At 48.1% G+C, this 15,660-nt stretch overlaps 1 protein-coding gene across 1 annotated transcript in view; it reads right to left on the bottom strand.

Moving 5' to 3' along the window:
* Nucleotides 1-10,232, bottom strand: part of WNT2 (Wnt family member 2) — a 338,610-nt gene extending 328,378 nt beyond the window's left edge. Inside the window, exon 1 of the mRNA XM_085653131.1 lies at nucleotides 10,044-10,232. Within this exon, the coding sequence (XP_085509257.1) occupies nucleotides 10,044-10,126 (83 nt within the window). The 5' untranslated portion in view covers nucleotides 10,127-10,232. The remainder of the gene's footprint in view (nucleotides 1-10,043) is intronic.
* Nucleotides 10,233-15,660: the final 5,428 nt, after the last annotated feature.

Here is a 15,660-nt window from a genome sequence, read left to right as displayed (position 1 = left end):
GTAGGCCACTCCGTGAGATGCAGACATAATTTCTAGGATGCATGACGTTGAGCTACGACCAAGGAGGAGAATACCCCACCACATTTGCACAAACATTAACTCAACATGACTGGCCAGTGCACCAGACCATATGCATCAGCTAACTTCCGATGTCAGTTTGACTGCCTCCTACCTGGGATAAAGGAATTTAGGTATGTTGAGTACCCTACGCACTCACTATTGTATTCTCTATGATTTAACAAATCTAAAATAATTGATTTCAAATTTAAACTATGATTACAAAATATAAGGAGTGGGTGGAAGATACACTCTGTTATCTGAATGCAGCTCTTTAGGGAATGTCAGAGAAAATAAGACTGTATATATGCTGAAGGATGTTACTTAGGGGAACAATGTCTGTGTTTGAATGGTGTGTGCATGCTGTGCCGGGTGACTTGTTGCCTTATTTACAAGGGTGAATGGTATCTTCTGTTAGTCCTGAAGATGCAGTGCTGCAGGTCATGTACTCATGATGGGCCAGCACTTAGGGTCCTATAGAAACAAAATGCGAAAACAAGAGCCAGCTATGCATGTTTTGATGTTGGTATGCCCAATAAATGATTGGGACTGCTGAGTGTATGCCCGCTGTTGGGTCGAGTCTTTTAACTTGGAGAGTCTGCAACACAGGAACTTGTAACTAGCCCAAAGACATTCAAATACTTGATATCTTATAGCGATTACTGTACACCATTTTTGACAAGTGTTAATATGTATTTAATTTTCAATTTGTTTGTATTTTTCCAAAAACGTCACCATATTTTTGTTCACAGCAGTAAAGTCCTTTATAGTTTTACAGAAACAAGTACACCACGGGTCTTTACAGGTGGTCCTGCTGTACCAATTTGAAATTAACAATCAGCGTATTGGGGTTACCCACAGGTTTGAGACCCTCGCTCATTCAATAGGATCACATCACTCCAGATCTAAAAACTCACCAGTAAATGATATGTACGAAATTGGGTCGTTAGTTGAGGGGTTGGTGACTACCCACCTCAAGCAACAACCACAATCCTTGTCAAGATGAACCCTCAAAATCACTAAATTAACCAGAGCACAAACACCCGGTAGCAAGAGCACAAAATAGACAGGCTTAACTTAGAGGCAATGTGCAAAGAATGTATGCAGCACCAAAACAGTAATAAAGTCAGAAAACCAAACAATAAAAATCTCAAAACAAATTAGAAAAATAGAGTACATTGTAATACATAAAATGACACCAAAATGACAAGAATCCAATAATAGGAACCAGAGATAAGAAGTTTTACGTTTTAAATAAAAATAGCACCAAAAAGCGTTAAGCAAAAACTAGAGTTGACTGGTTGCTGTAGACCGGTACCTAGGTGCAATTTGAAGCTGACTACAATGGAACACAGGTCAGATACAGGAACCAGGTTTGACCTGGTCAAAGGTTTTACCTTCGGACTGCTTCAAAAATGAAAGTCCAAAATCTTAGCAGGGTAAGCTAGCCGTCTGTAGCCCAAAAGGGATCCATGAGGTTGGATAGCCATTGGGGGTGTCCTTAGTAAAGATGTAGGCTTAGGCAGGAAAAGCCCCGAGCAGAAAATTTTGAATTTTGGGCCCAGGGACATCTTTTTGCCAATCAGATACTTTTGGGACCTTCGACTGGTCAAGATTTCTAGATTCACACTTAGGGGCCTATTAGGATGGGGGGCGGACCGGAGTCCGCCCACCCTCCTAGTGGGAACGGTACCGCCCCCGTCTGCCATGCAGCGGTCCCGCACCCCTGATCATGATGCGACCGCCACCGCAGTGGTCGCATCTGGCATTTTAATATTGCAGCACCTGTCGCAATGGTAAAGTGCCATGTTGTGCATTTCCATGCACAACGTGGCAGGCACCGTGCGGTGCCTGCCACCTTGTGCATGGACAAGTGCACCGCCACACCCCCCATGAGGGCCCGCAACGGGCCCCGAAAGCAAGTCCCCGCCAGCCTTTCCATGGCAGCATCGCCACCATGGTAAGGCCTTCAAATCCTAGCATCATAATATAGATGGCGGTTCCTGCTAGGCACCACCACCATATATGAGCCCCAGCTCCGCCCGGCCAGTAACCGTAACGATTGCCGACCAGCGGAAAATCAGTGGACGGACTTTCCGTCCGCCGCGATACCCACCGCCATCGTAATATGGCGGTGGGTAATTCACGTTACGATGGCGCGAAGGTCGGCGATCGTTACGCCATCGTAATCACCCCCTTAAGTCACTTTTTAGAGCTTGGAATCCTTCAGCGAGGCAGTAGGTGAAGAGGGCTCAACAAGGCTGGATACCTTTTACTCGAGGTTCCACTGAATGAGATTTGCTGTTGCAGAGAAAATCTGAAAGGGAGAAACCTGAATCTTCAGCCCAGTGGCAACACACCTCAGTCAGATTGTATTTGCAAATTTGTTCCGCTCCAACTAAATCTTGATTTTGAAAAAGTTCCGAAGTCCCAGGGTTTTAGGAGTGGTAGTGGAATTCCAGCCATACACAGCCAAGGGTTCCCGGATATCAGGAACAGCCTCTGGGGTCAGGACTCATTCCATCAGAGGGAAACAACAGGGTACAGGGCAGCTCCAGTTGGAACTGATCAGTTGAGCAGTTGCAGAAGAGGTCTCTTATATCTTGTTGTATTGCTGTAGCTTGAACCGGAGGTGAGCTTTATAACCTTTGGAGTACACTTCTTTGTTCTGGGTACAAGATGGAGCAATTCAAGTCCTTCGGGGCTCCTCCCAGGTCACAGACAGCAGGTCCAGTGTTTTTCTGTTCTTCCCCAGGACCAGAAAGTGTTCTGAAGGGGGTGTCAGGGTTTGATTGCCACATTTATGCCTGGCACTAGCTTGTGGGTGGGGGTGACCCCTGGCCCCTCCCTAACCAATGGAGTAAACATTTCCTGGGGTAAGCCTACCCACTTTTGCAGAGATTCCGGTCTGTCCCACTGTGAACAATCCCACAGTGCCCTTCTCTTCCTAAACCCATGGTGGTGAAACATCTCCCCTTGTGCAGACCCTATGTGTCCACCCAGAGGTGTGGACAGGGTGATGAGCAGCCCATCCTCTGTGGTCACTCCAAACCATTTCTGGAGGCAGCTCCCCTTCCACAAGAATTGGTGTCTGTCTGATTGGGGGAACAAAAGAAGGGCATCTGACAGCTGCTTGTGACACGGGAGACCCCTTTGAATTAAATTAATTTCCTGGGCATAGCTCGAATGGTCATTCTGTCAAAGGAACGAAAACAACTCCCTAATGTCTGGCCTTTGTCTCCAGGAATAGTTTTCACACCTCATCAGGTCATACCACATCAGGGCTTGATCTCACAGGGCTGCAGCTGGAGGCTAATGCAAATTAGGCTCCAAAGGCTTTAGGCAGGGAAAAGGTAACTTCCTAAAAGTTACTTTTCCTTTATATTAATCTTCATCATTGAATTGGGCTTTTGATAAACATTCAAAAGAGTTGATTAATCAAAATTTTATCTGGTCCCTACTCTGGTATAACACAATTAATATTTAATATTGCTTGCCAGTGTTACTCTATCGACCAGTCAGCCTTCCTACATGGAAATCGTTATTGGGTGCTAGTCACTGTAAGGAGGTTAATATTACATTTCTACATTTCCTCCTTTTAAATAACATGCATCATGCCTTGTGGGTGTCAAGGCCATCTGAAAGGTGATTTATTAATATTTAAAAGGAAGGTTTCGCCTCTCAAAAGCCAGCAAAAACCAATAGGGGTAAAGTATTGGGGTACACCACGCACAAGATGGTCAGTTTTTACAATATATAAATCTGTCAACTCACTAACCGTCTGCTCCCTGAAGCACAAGCATAGAACGCACACAAAGCAAGGTTTCATTGTGAAATCTGCCTAAGGAATGGAAATGAAGCAGTTGCGCTGCACACACAGCAGGGAGATAAAGAATCACTTTGCAGATTCAATATCAGGAGAACTTTCATTATAAGCTTCTAATACATACATGAAAAAGGCAAGGTTCCTCATACCCATGAGTTTTGGTGAAGGTGAGTATGCCTACTCTGAAATTCGTAGGAGATCCAAATGGCGACATGCAGCCCATGAAGTTTCTTTTAGGAAATATGGAGACTAAGTCACAACTGAAAGTTTTGTTTTCTGAATGTTTTGTTTTCTTTCAAGTTCCGAGAAAGGCTTAGAAGTGACTTTGAAATGTGTGATACTCCCTAGGGCTTTCGTAAAGCTTTGCTGAAGGTTGCAAGAGCAAGTGTCATAGTTGTAAAAAAAACTTCGGTGGGTGACGTTTAATAACGTTGTCCTACTTTTTCTTAAAAAACATTGCCATGTTGCTATGCCAACCGGTACTATTAGCAGGAGTGTAGGGTCTGCAGCCAGTGTTACCTTCCCTTTCAGACTGTGCATCTCCATCAATCTTTATGAATGTCATTCCACCCTCGGCGCACTCTCTCCATGGAAAAACACTGCGCGTGTCAAAGGTTCAAGTCACTTCAGGACCACCAAGCCCACTTCTATACGGTCTGAAACGTGGCAACTCAAAATACATTTTCAAGCTGAATATTCGGGAATTAGTTCGTATGAAGGCTCATAATGAATGAATAGGGACTTTCTAAGAGTAAACAACGTTTCCTTGGAAGAGTAAGATTCCAACAGACGCCTCTTACTTTAAATACAAGTTTAACTGTGACGGATGGAAACAGGTTCTTTGCTGCGGCTTCTGTGTCCCCTCCTAGTGAATGGGTGCATTTAAATGAGAGCCCCCTTCATTTAATGCTACAGTATATGGGCCTAACACACCCAGGCGAATCTCGGCGGGGGTGGCATTGACTTTAAATGGATGTTTGTCGACATCATTGCAGTAAATCTAATAATGGGTAGACACAGTGCTTGTCAGTTACACTTATTCGATTGCTGCTCACAAGAGGGGCCAGATTTTGATATGTTACAAATTACCATTAACGTATCAGTCCATGTTATAACCTCTGGACTTTGAAGACCCATCAATTTATGTATTCACCGCTTACGACCTTCGAAAACAATACCTCAAGTTCTAACCGAAACCAGAAAAACCACCTCCTTCAAGAACTATATAAATCTCCTGCCGAAAACGAGAAGGGGGGGGGGGGGGGGTCACCGCGCAGTAGGCCCGCCATGAGAAGAGTCCAAGCTTCAAGCTGGCGGGACCCGGATACCGCGCTGACCGCGTGCGCTGGGGAGAGTCTCTTTCTGCAGCCGTTTACTTTCAGTGGTGGAGCACCGGCACTTCAAGCTGGCGGGCCCCGGGTACCGCGCGAGCTGGGGAGAGTCTCTTTCTGCAGCCGTTTACTTTCAGTGGTAGAGCACCGGCACTTCAAGCTGGCGGGCCCCGGGTACCGCGCGCGCTGGGGAGAGTCTCTTTCTGCAGCCGTTTACTTTCAGTGGTGGAGCACCGGCACTTCAAGCTGGCGGGCCCCGGGTACCGCGCTGACCGCGTGCGCTGGGCAGAGTCTCTTTCTGCAGCCATTTACTTTCAGTGGTGGAGCACCGGCACTTCAAGCTGGCGGGCCCCGGGTACCGCGCGCGCTGGGGAGAGTATCTTTCTGCAGCCGTTTACTTTCAGTGGTAGAGCACCGGCACTTCAAGCTGGCGGGCCCCGGGTACCGCGCAGACCGCGTGCGCTGGGGAGAGTCTCTTTCTGCAGCCGTTTACTTTCAGTGGTGGAGCACCGGCACTTCAAGCTGGCGGGCCCCGGGTACCGCGCGAGCTGGGGAGAGTCTCTTTCTGCAGCCGTTTACTTTCAGTGGTAGAGCACCGGCACTTCAAGCTGGCGGGCCCCGGGTACCGCGCGCGCTCGGGAGAGTCTCTTTCTGCAGCCGTTTACTTTCAGTGGTGGAGCACCGGCACTTCAAGCTGGCGGGCCCGGGTACCGCGCGCGCTGGGGAGAGTCTCTTTCTGCAGCCGTTTACTTTCAGTGGTGGAGCACCGGCACTTCAAGCTGGCGGGCCCGGGTACGGCGCTGACCGCGTGCGCTCGGGAGAGTCTCTTTCTGCAGCCATTTACTTTCAGTGGTGGAGCACCGGCACTTCAAGCTGGCGGGCCCCGGGTACCGAGTGCGCTGGGCAGAGTCTCTTTCTGCAGCCGTTTACTTTCAGTGGTGGAGCACCGGCACTTCACGGTGTAAATGAGGTGCTGCAAGACACCCAGCAAGTCCCTAGATCTCCTCAGGGTCAAACGTCGTCACCATTACAGCAGTGGCGTCTTACGGAGCACACTGTATACAAGGTGTCTTCTCACTAGATACACTGTCTGCCCCCTGTATAATGGCATATATACATCAAGAACACGTTGATTCCAGGACCTGGCGAGGTAGAGCTGGCCTTTTCTAAACAACGCATCGTGGTAGGCTGCAGTGTTTGTTATTTCAATAACGGTTCAGGCTCCTGACAAGGCTTCGAAGCGCGTTGGCACCAGTTGCCGGCTGTAGTAGGAATCGCAACTCCTTCGTAGTGTTTTCATTCGCAGGGGGCAACGCAGAAGAGAAATGCAAACCCTTCAGAAGATGCGAAACAGAGCTCTGCTTGACAGCGCGTGTCCGTGATCCAAATAAGTTACATCAAACGTACACCCCCCCGACACTGACGGTTGTCCGTGTAGTGTGTCGTACCACAACTCCCCTTTGCAAACTCACCCCAGCCAAGAGCACAAAGATGGCGAACCCAAGAGTGTCTGAACCGAACGTACACGAAAAAATTGCTCAGCGTTTATTTCAGACAACATGATCTCGCATTCACAACGGCAGTTAAGAGCCCTAATGTCACCGAGGTGATTTACAGAAAAGTAATTCCTGCGACAAACAAAACGAAATATTCTGGCAGTTGCCGAGGCATTCTGGAGAAGCCGGCAGAAACCATGCTAGCATTCATCTTGAGTAGGAAAACCGCAGGGCATTCCGGTGACCCGACACGGAGCAGAGCCAAGGTACGGGGAATGTCGTAAATGTGACTCGGGCTGTATGTGCCTCTCGAAGGCATAAGCGGCCTCTTTCAGGCGACTTTAATGTAATAACCGCTCCGTCTTCGCGCACTCACAAGGCGAGTGCGACCGAACTCACTTATTGTCAGGGTGAGACTGGGACAAAAATAGCCCTGGCGGGATTATTAGTGAATTAGAAAGATTAAAAAGGTGACCAGATTTATATAACGGGGCAGTTTTGAACCTGCAAAGACACACTAAGAGTATTTTTGCAAGGTATGGAAAACTGCATGGATTGAGCTTGCTGCAAGCAATGTTTGTTTTAGTATCAAGGAAATAAACAGTAAAAAACCATCCCACCGGGTCTTATAACAGGCCCACAAACAGCCCAAAAACGGCCCACACACTGACCTGTCAGGCCAGCCCGTCGGGCCCTGCCCGGTTGCCCTGTAGCCAGTCAATGTACTTCCTGCTCATTTCTATTGGTGGATCGGGTTCTGGCACACGGACCAGGGCCGCACCCCAGTAATGCGATGGCGAATTACAGAGGGAACAGCATTGGTACTGTGTCTGCATCTTCCGCGTGGACTGGTTCATTTACCCACATTTAAAAGCACGTGTAAAACGAGTTTAAACGCTACCCTTGGAAACGCACCAAATTTATAGCGCCTCAGGCGTGGTTTTCTGAATTAAGCAGTGAGCCGTGGAGTGGTGTCTATGCCAAGTGAATACCCCTCTGGGAGAACATGGCATGCGTTATTTTGAAATATTATCAGACCAGCACACTTTTTGCCAAATATCAACAGAGACAAGGCAGACAATAGATATAACAGATAAAATAAGATCGGTTCTTGTGGCGTTGGGTTGATCTCCATTTTAGATTTGCGGTACAATGTATTATAGAAAAAACGTTGCAATATAAAAATAATATGTAGGTTTCAAACGATGACCTTTAGCTTGGCTGCACAAGCTACCTAAAAAGGCATTGCAACTCCTATAATAATATTAGTGAATGTTCTAAACACATTAATTTCTAGAATATCGGATGTACTTTTACCTAACTTAATGGCACACGTTTTTAGACATTGGCGCCTTGAAATCTTCAGATATTAAAAAAGAGAAGAATGAAAGGTTGAGTCGGTCACGCTGAGGATCAAACATACAATCCGCTAATGTTAGCCCTTGTGCGCCATGCAGGCTACAGGCACCCGGCGAACCCAGCAGGCCGGCTCTGAGCTAGCACCACCAAAACGAAAACACAGTCACTGCTACAGAAAAACCAAGTGCAGTTGTAAGTCAGTGCAACATGTAGACACAAATCTGACACAGCAAGTGCTGTACAGAGGCAGTTTATTCTTGTGTTACAAAATATATGCAAGATAGCACTGCAATATCACCGAAAACTTAAAAACACGTCACCGTTTAAGAAACACAGTCAGATTTACCAATACAGATAATTTTGATGACAAGAGGGAGGGAATATATGGTCGGGGTAATCTTACATTTTCAGGGTGTGATGTATAAAATGCTACGGGTTCTGCTTTGCATTTCGTGTGCGCGGAGTGACACAAAACTCGTAAACAAACCTTGGCTTACTTTACGCCTAACCGAGTACGTGCATTCACTGTGGTGCATACTCGCCCCTGAGTGCCGTGACGTCGGTGACGTGACATTGTGTCCGGGTCTAGGAGCCGTCGGTGGCTGAAAGCAGCGCCAGCGCTATGTAGGCGCAGCTTCACTGTGCCGCCCCCAGGCCCAGGGAGGTGGGCATGCTGTTCCTCGAGTGCAACAACATGGACCGAGTGCTGCACAGGGACCTTGTTACAACGGGTGTTGGTATTACACCAGCGAGCTTAACAGCCGCTATTATTCCGTTTCCGTACCGATCTCGGCTACAGGCGCAAACCCTCAGAGCTATCTCACTGTCTTACGTCAGCGCCTGTGGTGCCGGGTTCAATGCTGTGCTCGAGTTATCTCATCCTTCTACCACCAGTATTTCCGCGCGTCAGAGCTGCTGGCCCCAGAAACATCGAAGCCAAATCACGTACACGTTTATCTCCGAAATACCAAATAGACGTATTTAAAAAACACATGAATCCAAGACAAACTGAAAGAACCAGGGTGGCCGTACTTTGTAAAACACTGAGAAGTGTTCAAGGTGAAGAAATAACGAGAGCGAATATTAACTGAAGCGTGCATCACACCAGGCGCAGCTGGCTGACGGGCAATAGAGAGTTAATTTTCATCTACATCTCTAGTTCAGTATACACGGGTGAGTCTGCGGGGCTCAGGTTAGGGATCTATTGCATAATTTGAGGGAAATGTTTGGGGAACAGAAAATGTGCATGACATCATTAGAGGCCAGCTGTGCCGCGTTACTTGCTCTCGCGGCCCGAGGTGTGCCTTTCCTAAGAGCAGTCAGTGGCGGTGGACGACACTTACGACTCTTTCACACTACAGGTGCATTGATGCCACATTTGGTATAACGTGAATTCCCTGGAGTAGGAGGGCGACAGGTTGAATGTTACAAAGAGAGGCCCCTCCAGCTGCGGGATCCGGGACTCGGAACCAGTCAGGGCCGTCTGGTAATGAATGATGAGTGCCGGCTCCCCAGCCCGCGCAGGGGCCTCGTTACTTGCAGTGCGACGGACGAGCTGTTTTCTCGCGCTCTCCAGATAGTATCTACCTGCTGAAAGGGACCCGTGTGTTTGGGTTCCTGCGGTAACGTAAACAGACAAGTGACAGAAGAGTTCAACCCGCGGGCGGAGGCGCGAACACCACGAGCTGTCACTCGGCATCCGTCACGACGACAGCGCCTACAAGACACACAGGCGCAGCACGCGACTTCACATGCTCTGCCTCAGCCAGGTGTCCAACTCTCCATACAGCCTGCCAACCGTGCGTTAAAACACAGTGTACTTAACGTCTCAGAAATAAAAGTACAATATTATACCTGGGCCTCAAAACGTGTTATTTTGGAGGTAGTAGTTGAAACATTTGATGTGGCCAGAGCTGAAGTTACAGCCGCCCTGCTTATGACACGTGAAACAGAGAAAAGGGATACAGCACTTACCACCACGAAGACATGACCCCGGGAACTGTCCAGAGCAGGATGAGCGGCAGAGCACCGCGGGCGCCCCTCGGAGAGCGGTCCATCGTACTGCGCAGAGTTCAGAAGGATGAAGGTCAGCAGCGCAGGACTCTCCGGGCAAGACAGGGCTCGGACGGAGGCGTGACAGGTGTAAGAGGCGCCCACAGGGAGATGTTGAGCTCGGCCGGAGCGCACGCACACTCTCCTTGGGTACCCTTCTCCTTGGGTACCAGAGAAAGATGCTGAGCCGGCCAGGAAAGGAGCACGCTCTCTCAGTTCGACCTCCCTTCTTCAGCGGGAGAAGCTTCAGCTCAGCCGGAGCGCACGCACACTCAGTTCGGCCTCCCCTTTCCTCGAGTACAAGAGGAAGAAGCCGAGCTCGCAGGGGTGCACGCACACTGACTCGGTCTGCCTCTGGTGTCGAGGAAGTTGCTGGGCTGGGGTCCCAGGGCACACTTGGGGTACACGCACTCTGTCTCGGTTCGCCTGCCCTCGGCCACAGAGGAAGATGCTGCGCCTGGTTGAGGAGCTCTTCTCGGTACCAGAGACAAATGCTGCACCCGGTGGGGTGTGCCCGCACACTGACTCGGATCGCCTCTGCTCGGGTAACCACAGGGAAACACTGAGGCCGGCTGGGGTGAAGCACGACGAGCTCAGACCCCCTCCTCCGCTCGGGGTTTGCTTGCACACTGGGTGGGTTCTGCTTCAAGCAGTGATGGATGCGAGCTCTGTCTGGGACCTGCAAGTGCGGTGGGCGTGTGGGGCATAACACCTCTGATTAGCTGTCACACCCTAGCGTGGCTGTCACCTGTCAACAAGCTGACGAGCGAGTAGCAACATGCCCCCACCCCGTGCAGCCCCCACCCCTTGTTCTGTTCAGTTCAAAGAGGCAGGAAGGGTAGAAGGCTGAACTAAATCACATAGCGTTAAACGAGCCTGAGAAAATGGCATGCGGCTTCGAAGCGCTGAACCCCAGAGCTCACTGTGTGACTTCGGATGCACGCCGCCCCCATATACACCGAAAACATGTCTTTCTTTTACAGACATGGGCGCCCAGTGTATCGGCTGCCTATACAATGACGCGTCTTCTATTATATATTAACCAGGGAAAACCACAGGCATTATAGTTGTGGAGCCTTTCAAAGGCTATGTTTTTATCCGAAAGAGATCGAAGTGCTGCATTGACCCCCTCCCCCCACACATTAAGGGGGCGCTCGTTCCAACGAACACGTGCTCAGCGGGAATGCAAGAGTTCAGAAACTGCAGCTTATTATGCCGAAGTGGCCATGTCTATGAACAGTGAGTCGCTGGAGATGCAGAACAGCTCTACAAAAAACAATCAATCGTTCTGGTTCAATGCAGCCGTACGCTGGCGGTGCTTTGAATTATTCGCACAGGTGTTCTTGAGTGAAGGTCGGTTGGCTTAGGTTTTAACTGGCAACACAGGTGAGGGACCCACCACTCGCCACCAAGACTGACGGGCAGAACCAAGGACTACCGGTGGCCAAAACACGTGTTCACCAGCCCCCTGAATTTCCTTCACACACTTCTAAAAGATTTACCCACGACTCCGGAAGTGGACTTTGAGAATCAGTTCTCCAGGCCGTATTTATTTACACAACACATTATGAAACACGTCACTAATCATTGCAACCATCAAACAGCATGCAACTAGACACACACCTCATTATATAAAACTAGACATCGAATCACCTAACCTCCAAATCATTCAGAGTCCTGGCTGGCCACCGCTTTGGCCCTTCAACATCAGTTTGGTTGCCACCATCAGGCAAGTGGAGGACTGCTGTTTCTTTTCCACAGTATGAACTCACCAGCTTCCAATCCATTGGGAGTTGGACCTGGACAACTGGGCCGTCTCGTGGTCAAGGCGCAACTCCCCCACATCCCCATTCCCCAAGGCAGTGTTATGAAGTACCAGTGAAGGACCTAAGGACAAACACTGAAGCGCGCAACCACGAATCTTCCCTGACCACTGCAGTACGACTGCCCTTAACTGGGGTAGAAATGAATCCGAATCCAGACTTCGCCTGACTTTTGAATATCTGATGCCAACTTTGTGGTCAACACGAGTCTACCCTGCCACAGGCCTGGATGGTTATCTGAGCATTCAGTCTCCTTCCCACTTCCCTTCCAATAAAGATTCCACAAATATCTTATTGCACTGGGAGGGAAGGTTGTCACTGAAAATACAGGGCGGCCGGCAAGCAGCTAAGGCACTGTTTTAAGACTAGGCGTGTTAAGTGGAATCCTGAAGCAGCCGTGCAAGCACCTCATTGACTAACAAGGCACTCTGGATGTGGGTCTTTCCGTCTAAATTCGCCGGGGTATATTGGTGAACATACTTAATAACAATCCCCCGGAATATCTTTGCCAGCCATCAAATCTCAATCAGGAGGATCCAAACGATGCCCCTCCGACCCATAGGTGTCAAATCATTGCCACTAATGTGCAATATGAATGCAGGTGGGTGTAGCCCCCTGTTGCTATCTGCTTAGCCAACTGGCGTAAACAGTCAATCCGAAACTCCTTGACACCTAAGCAATACACACGCAAACCAGCCTTCTGTGCACATATCCAGCAGCTGTCCTGGTTAAAGGAGATTCCAGTGCAACCCACAAAATAATGGTAGAGCATCCAAATGCTGATTTGAACCATGTAACCTGTATACACAGGTTATACTGAGGGAGATAAGCTGAAGGTATGAGTAAATGTGTATTTGCACCTATCCCTCTCCACAGTGGGTACACATTGCTTGTAGCAGTCAGACGTCCACCTTCCAATCCTTTTATTATACTTGAGCCAAGCCCTAAGCTTTCTGGAGAGATGGCTCCCACAATCCTAAAGGAGTGGGAGCTTAAATTGGTATCATCTATCCCAGCCGCCATCTGTGGCATGAACAACTCCCTGCTAATCTGGCACCTAGTGAGAGGTACTCCATTGTTGTGGATGAGCAGGGATGTGGTTTCGCAGTCCGGCACGAGGAATATGAAAGTACTAACCATCCTACTTAAGCTCTTTCCTTTCCAATCGTCCAGCAAACTACTTTCTTTGGTTTCCTTAATATTTATTACAAATTTGAATTCACAAGTGAATGTGGCTTTCAATAAATATTATAAGGAGTTCAAGAATGATATTTATAACTTTGTCTTAGCCAAATATATCCTTATTACACTTAATATTGAATCCCAGTGCTGCATTTTGGAAAAGCCAGCTTTGCCACTGCAAACATAGCTTTAGGGTGCTAGTCACTGTAAGGACATGTTAACAATCATTTTCAACAAGTCCTACTTTCAGTGGCGGCTCGCCGAGGAAGTGTTGCGGGGCGGTGGGGAGAGGGTAGTGGAGTCCGACATACGACAGACAGGAGTAAGGTAAGTAATTAAATAAATAAAACAATTTACCTTGCGCACGCTGCATCGCCAACTCGGCGATGCAGCGCGCACAAGGTAAATAGTTTTATTTATTTAATTACTTACCTTACTCCTGTCCGTCGTATGTCGGACTCCACTACCCCCCCACCCTGCCCTTCCCCAGCACTCCCTCGGCGAGCCGCCACTGCCTACTCTTAAATACCATGCACACTGCTTCAGGGTGACTTACTAAAAGGGAGGTTTTTACCCGTAAAAAGAGTTCATTTTGACAGGCTGAACTGCATTTTATACACTGCTACAGTCAGAATATAATAGTAGACCTGAAGCCTTGTGTGCACTGCCACTATAGTGGATGGAACAACAGGTTCTGCAGTCCATCAGTGATATCTAACTAACAAGCCCTCGGTACACATTGTACCATATACTAGGGACTCATAGGTCAGTTAAATATGCCAGTTGGGGTTATGACAATTCGACTATGTTTAAAGTGGGAGCACAGGTACTTTGCTAGTGGACAGCGGGGGTAAAGCACAGTTTTCTAGAGTTCTATTTCAAGCAAAAATAAGGTTCAGTAAAAAGGTGGAAAAATCCAGTGAGACCATACAAGAAAGCTGGATTTCCTACACTGGCTCTCTTCCCCAGCCAAGATCTAGGGTAGACTAATTAATCCCTTGATGGACTTGCACTGACAAAATGTAGTTTCTCACAAATAACAAAATTACAGAACAATCAAAAAATGGGGCAACCAGCAATGAGCCTGAAGTAAAAATAAATAAAATAAAGGTATACAAAAAGAGAAGAACAACAAGAGGATAATTTCCATCCCACAGATAGAGTACATCCAATCTTTATAAGGGGAAGCCCGTCTGCACCTGGACCGTCCCCAGCGACGGGAACCCTGGTCCAATCACTGCCCAGCGATACTCCGCAGCACTCCTTAGGCCGCTAGATCCCGGACGCCATTCTCCAACTGCTGCCCTACCACAATAGGAGCTTCCCCTTGCCAATTCTCTAGCAGCCACACACTCATCCTCACGCAAATAGTAACTCCATTAATAACCCCTCTCAACACACACGCCACATAAGCACCAACACCCCGACCCCCACCCTACGCCAAAGGAAATCCGCAAGTCAACCCTCACTCTCATACTACATGCTTCTCAAAACACGATTACTCAGCTAACACACAATCGAAAACTAAACCTGCTGAGTAGCAACACTTGAAATCAGCTTTATAGGAGAGACCCAGCTCAACCCCTCATTGGCTCCCGACATTGCCACGGCAATCCCAGCGAGCTACAAGATCGCTCGATAGGACCCCCTTCACAAGCCAGGAGAAGAACCAGCTATCATCTATATGGAATCCATCAAATGCACAATATTCATAAAATTTCAGACATCGAAAATAATACATGATCCAAGAAATGAACACCAGGATTAGATTCCCAAATGGTTCAGGGAAGTAGAGATTTGATGATGGACAATTTTCTCTTACTCGCATACTTTAAGAATTTTAACCTTTTCTTTTTTATATTGTATAGCGTCCTCTGTTTTTTTAGAACCTTGTTTTTTTTACATCGTACATAATCTGAATCAATTTGTAACTGTCCTTTCTTTGTATGATCAACATATGCAATGATTTTAATTAATTTATGCATAATAAATTTACTTACTTACTATTCACAGAGAACGCCACCCAATTCATGGAACACCTGCACTTTAAGCTGCAAATCTCAGAAAACTACACCCTGAACAGAACCCTGACCTACCGAGCACCCGGACCATGAGCCACCATTACCTACCTCATCACCAATTTCGTCACTTCGCTAAGCATGACGGCTCAATACAACGCAGTGTGCACCTCCTGGTTCCACATCCTACGCATGCTGCAAAAATTCTTAAAATGGTTGCCTCAGAACACCAGACAGACCATGACACAAGCACTCCTTGCCAGCAGGCTGCACCACGGCATCACTCTCTATGCCAGCATCTCCAAACAACTCCTACACAGACTCCAGACCATCCAATACACCGCTGCAAGACTTTTACTTGACCTCCAATGCCGCACCCACATCAGACTGCACCTCAGGAAGCTTCACTGGCTCCCCATTCACAAGCGCAGCCAATTCAAACTTCTCACACACACATACAAAACCCTACACAACAAGACCAAAAAACCTGAACAGCCGCATCCACTTTCACCAACC

This window comes from Triturus cristatus, chromosome 4_1, assembly GCF_964204655.1.
Source record: "Triturus cristatus chromosome 4_1, aTriCri1.1, whole genome shotgun sequence".
NCBI classification, from domain to species: Eukaryota; Metazoa; Chordata; class Amphibia; order Caudata; family Salamandridae; genus Triturus; species Triturus cristatus.
This window is presented reverse-complemented; position numbering and strand designations above follow the sequence as displayed.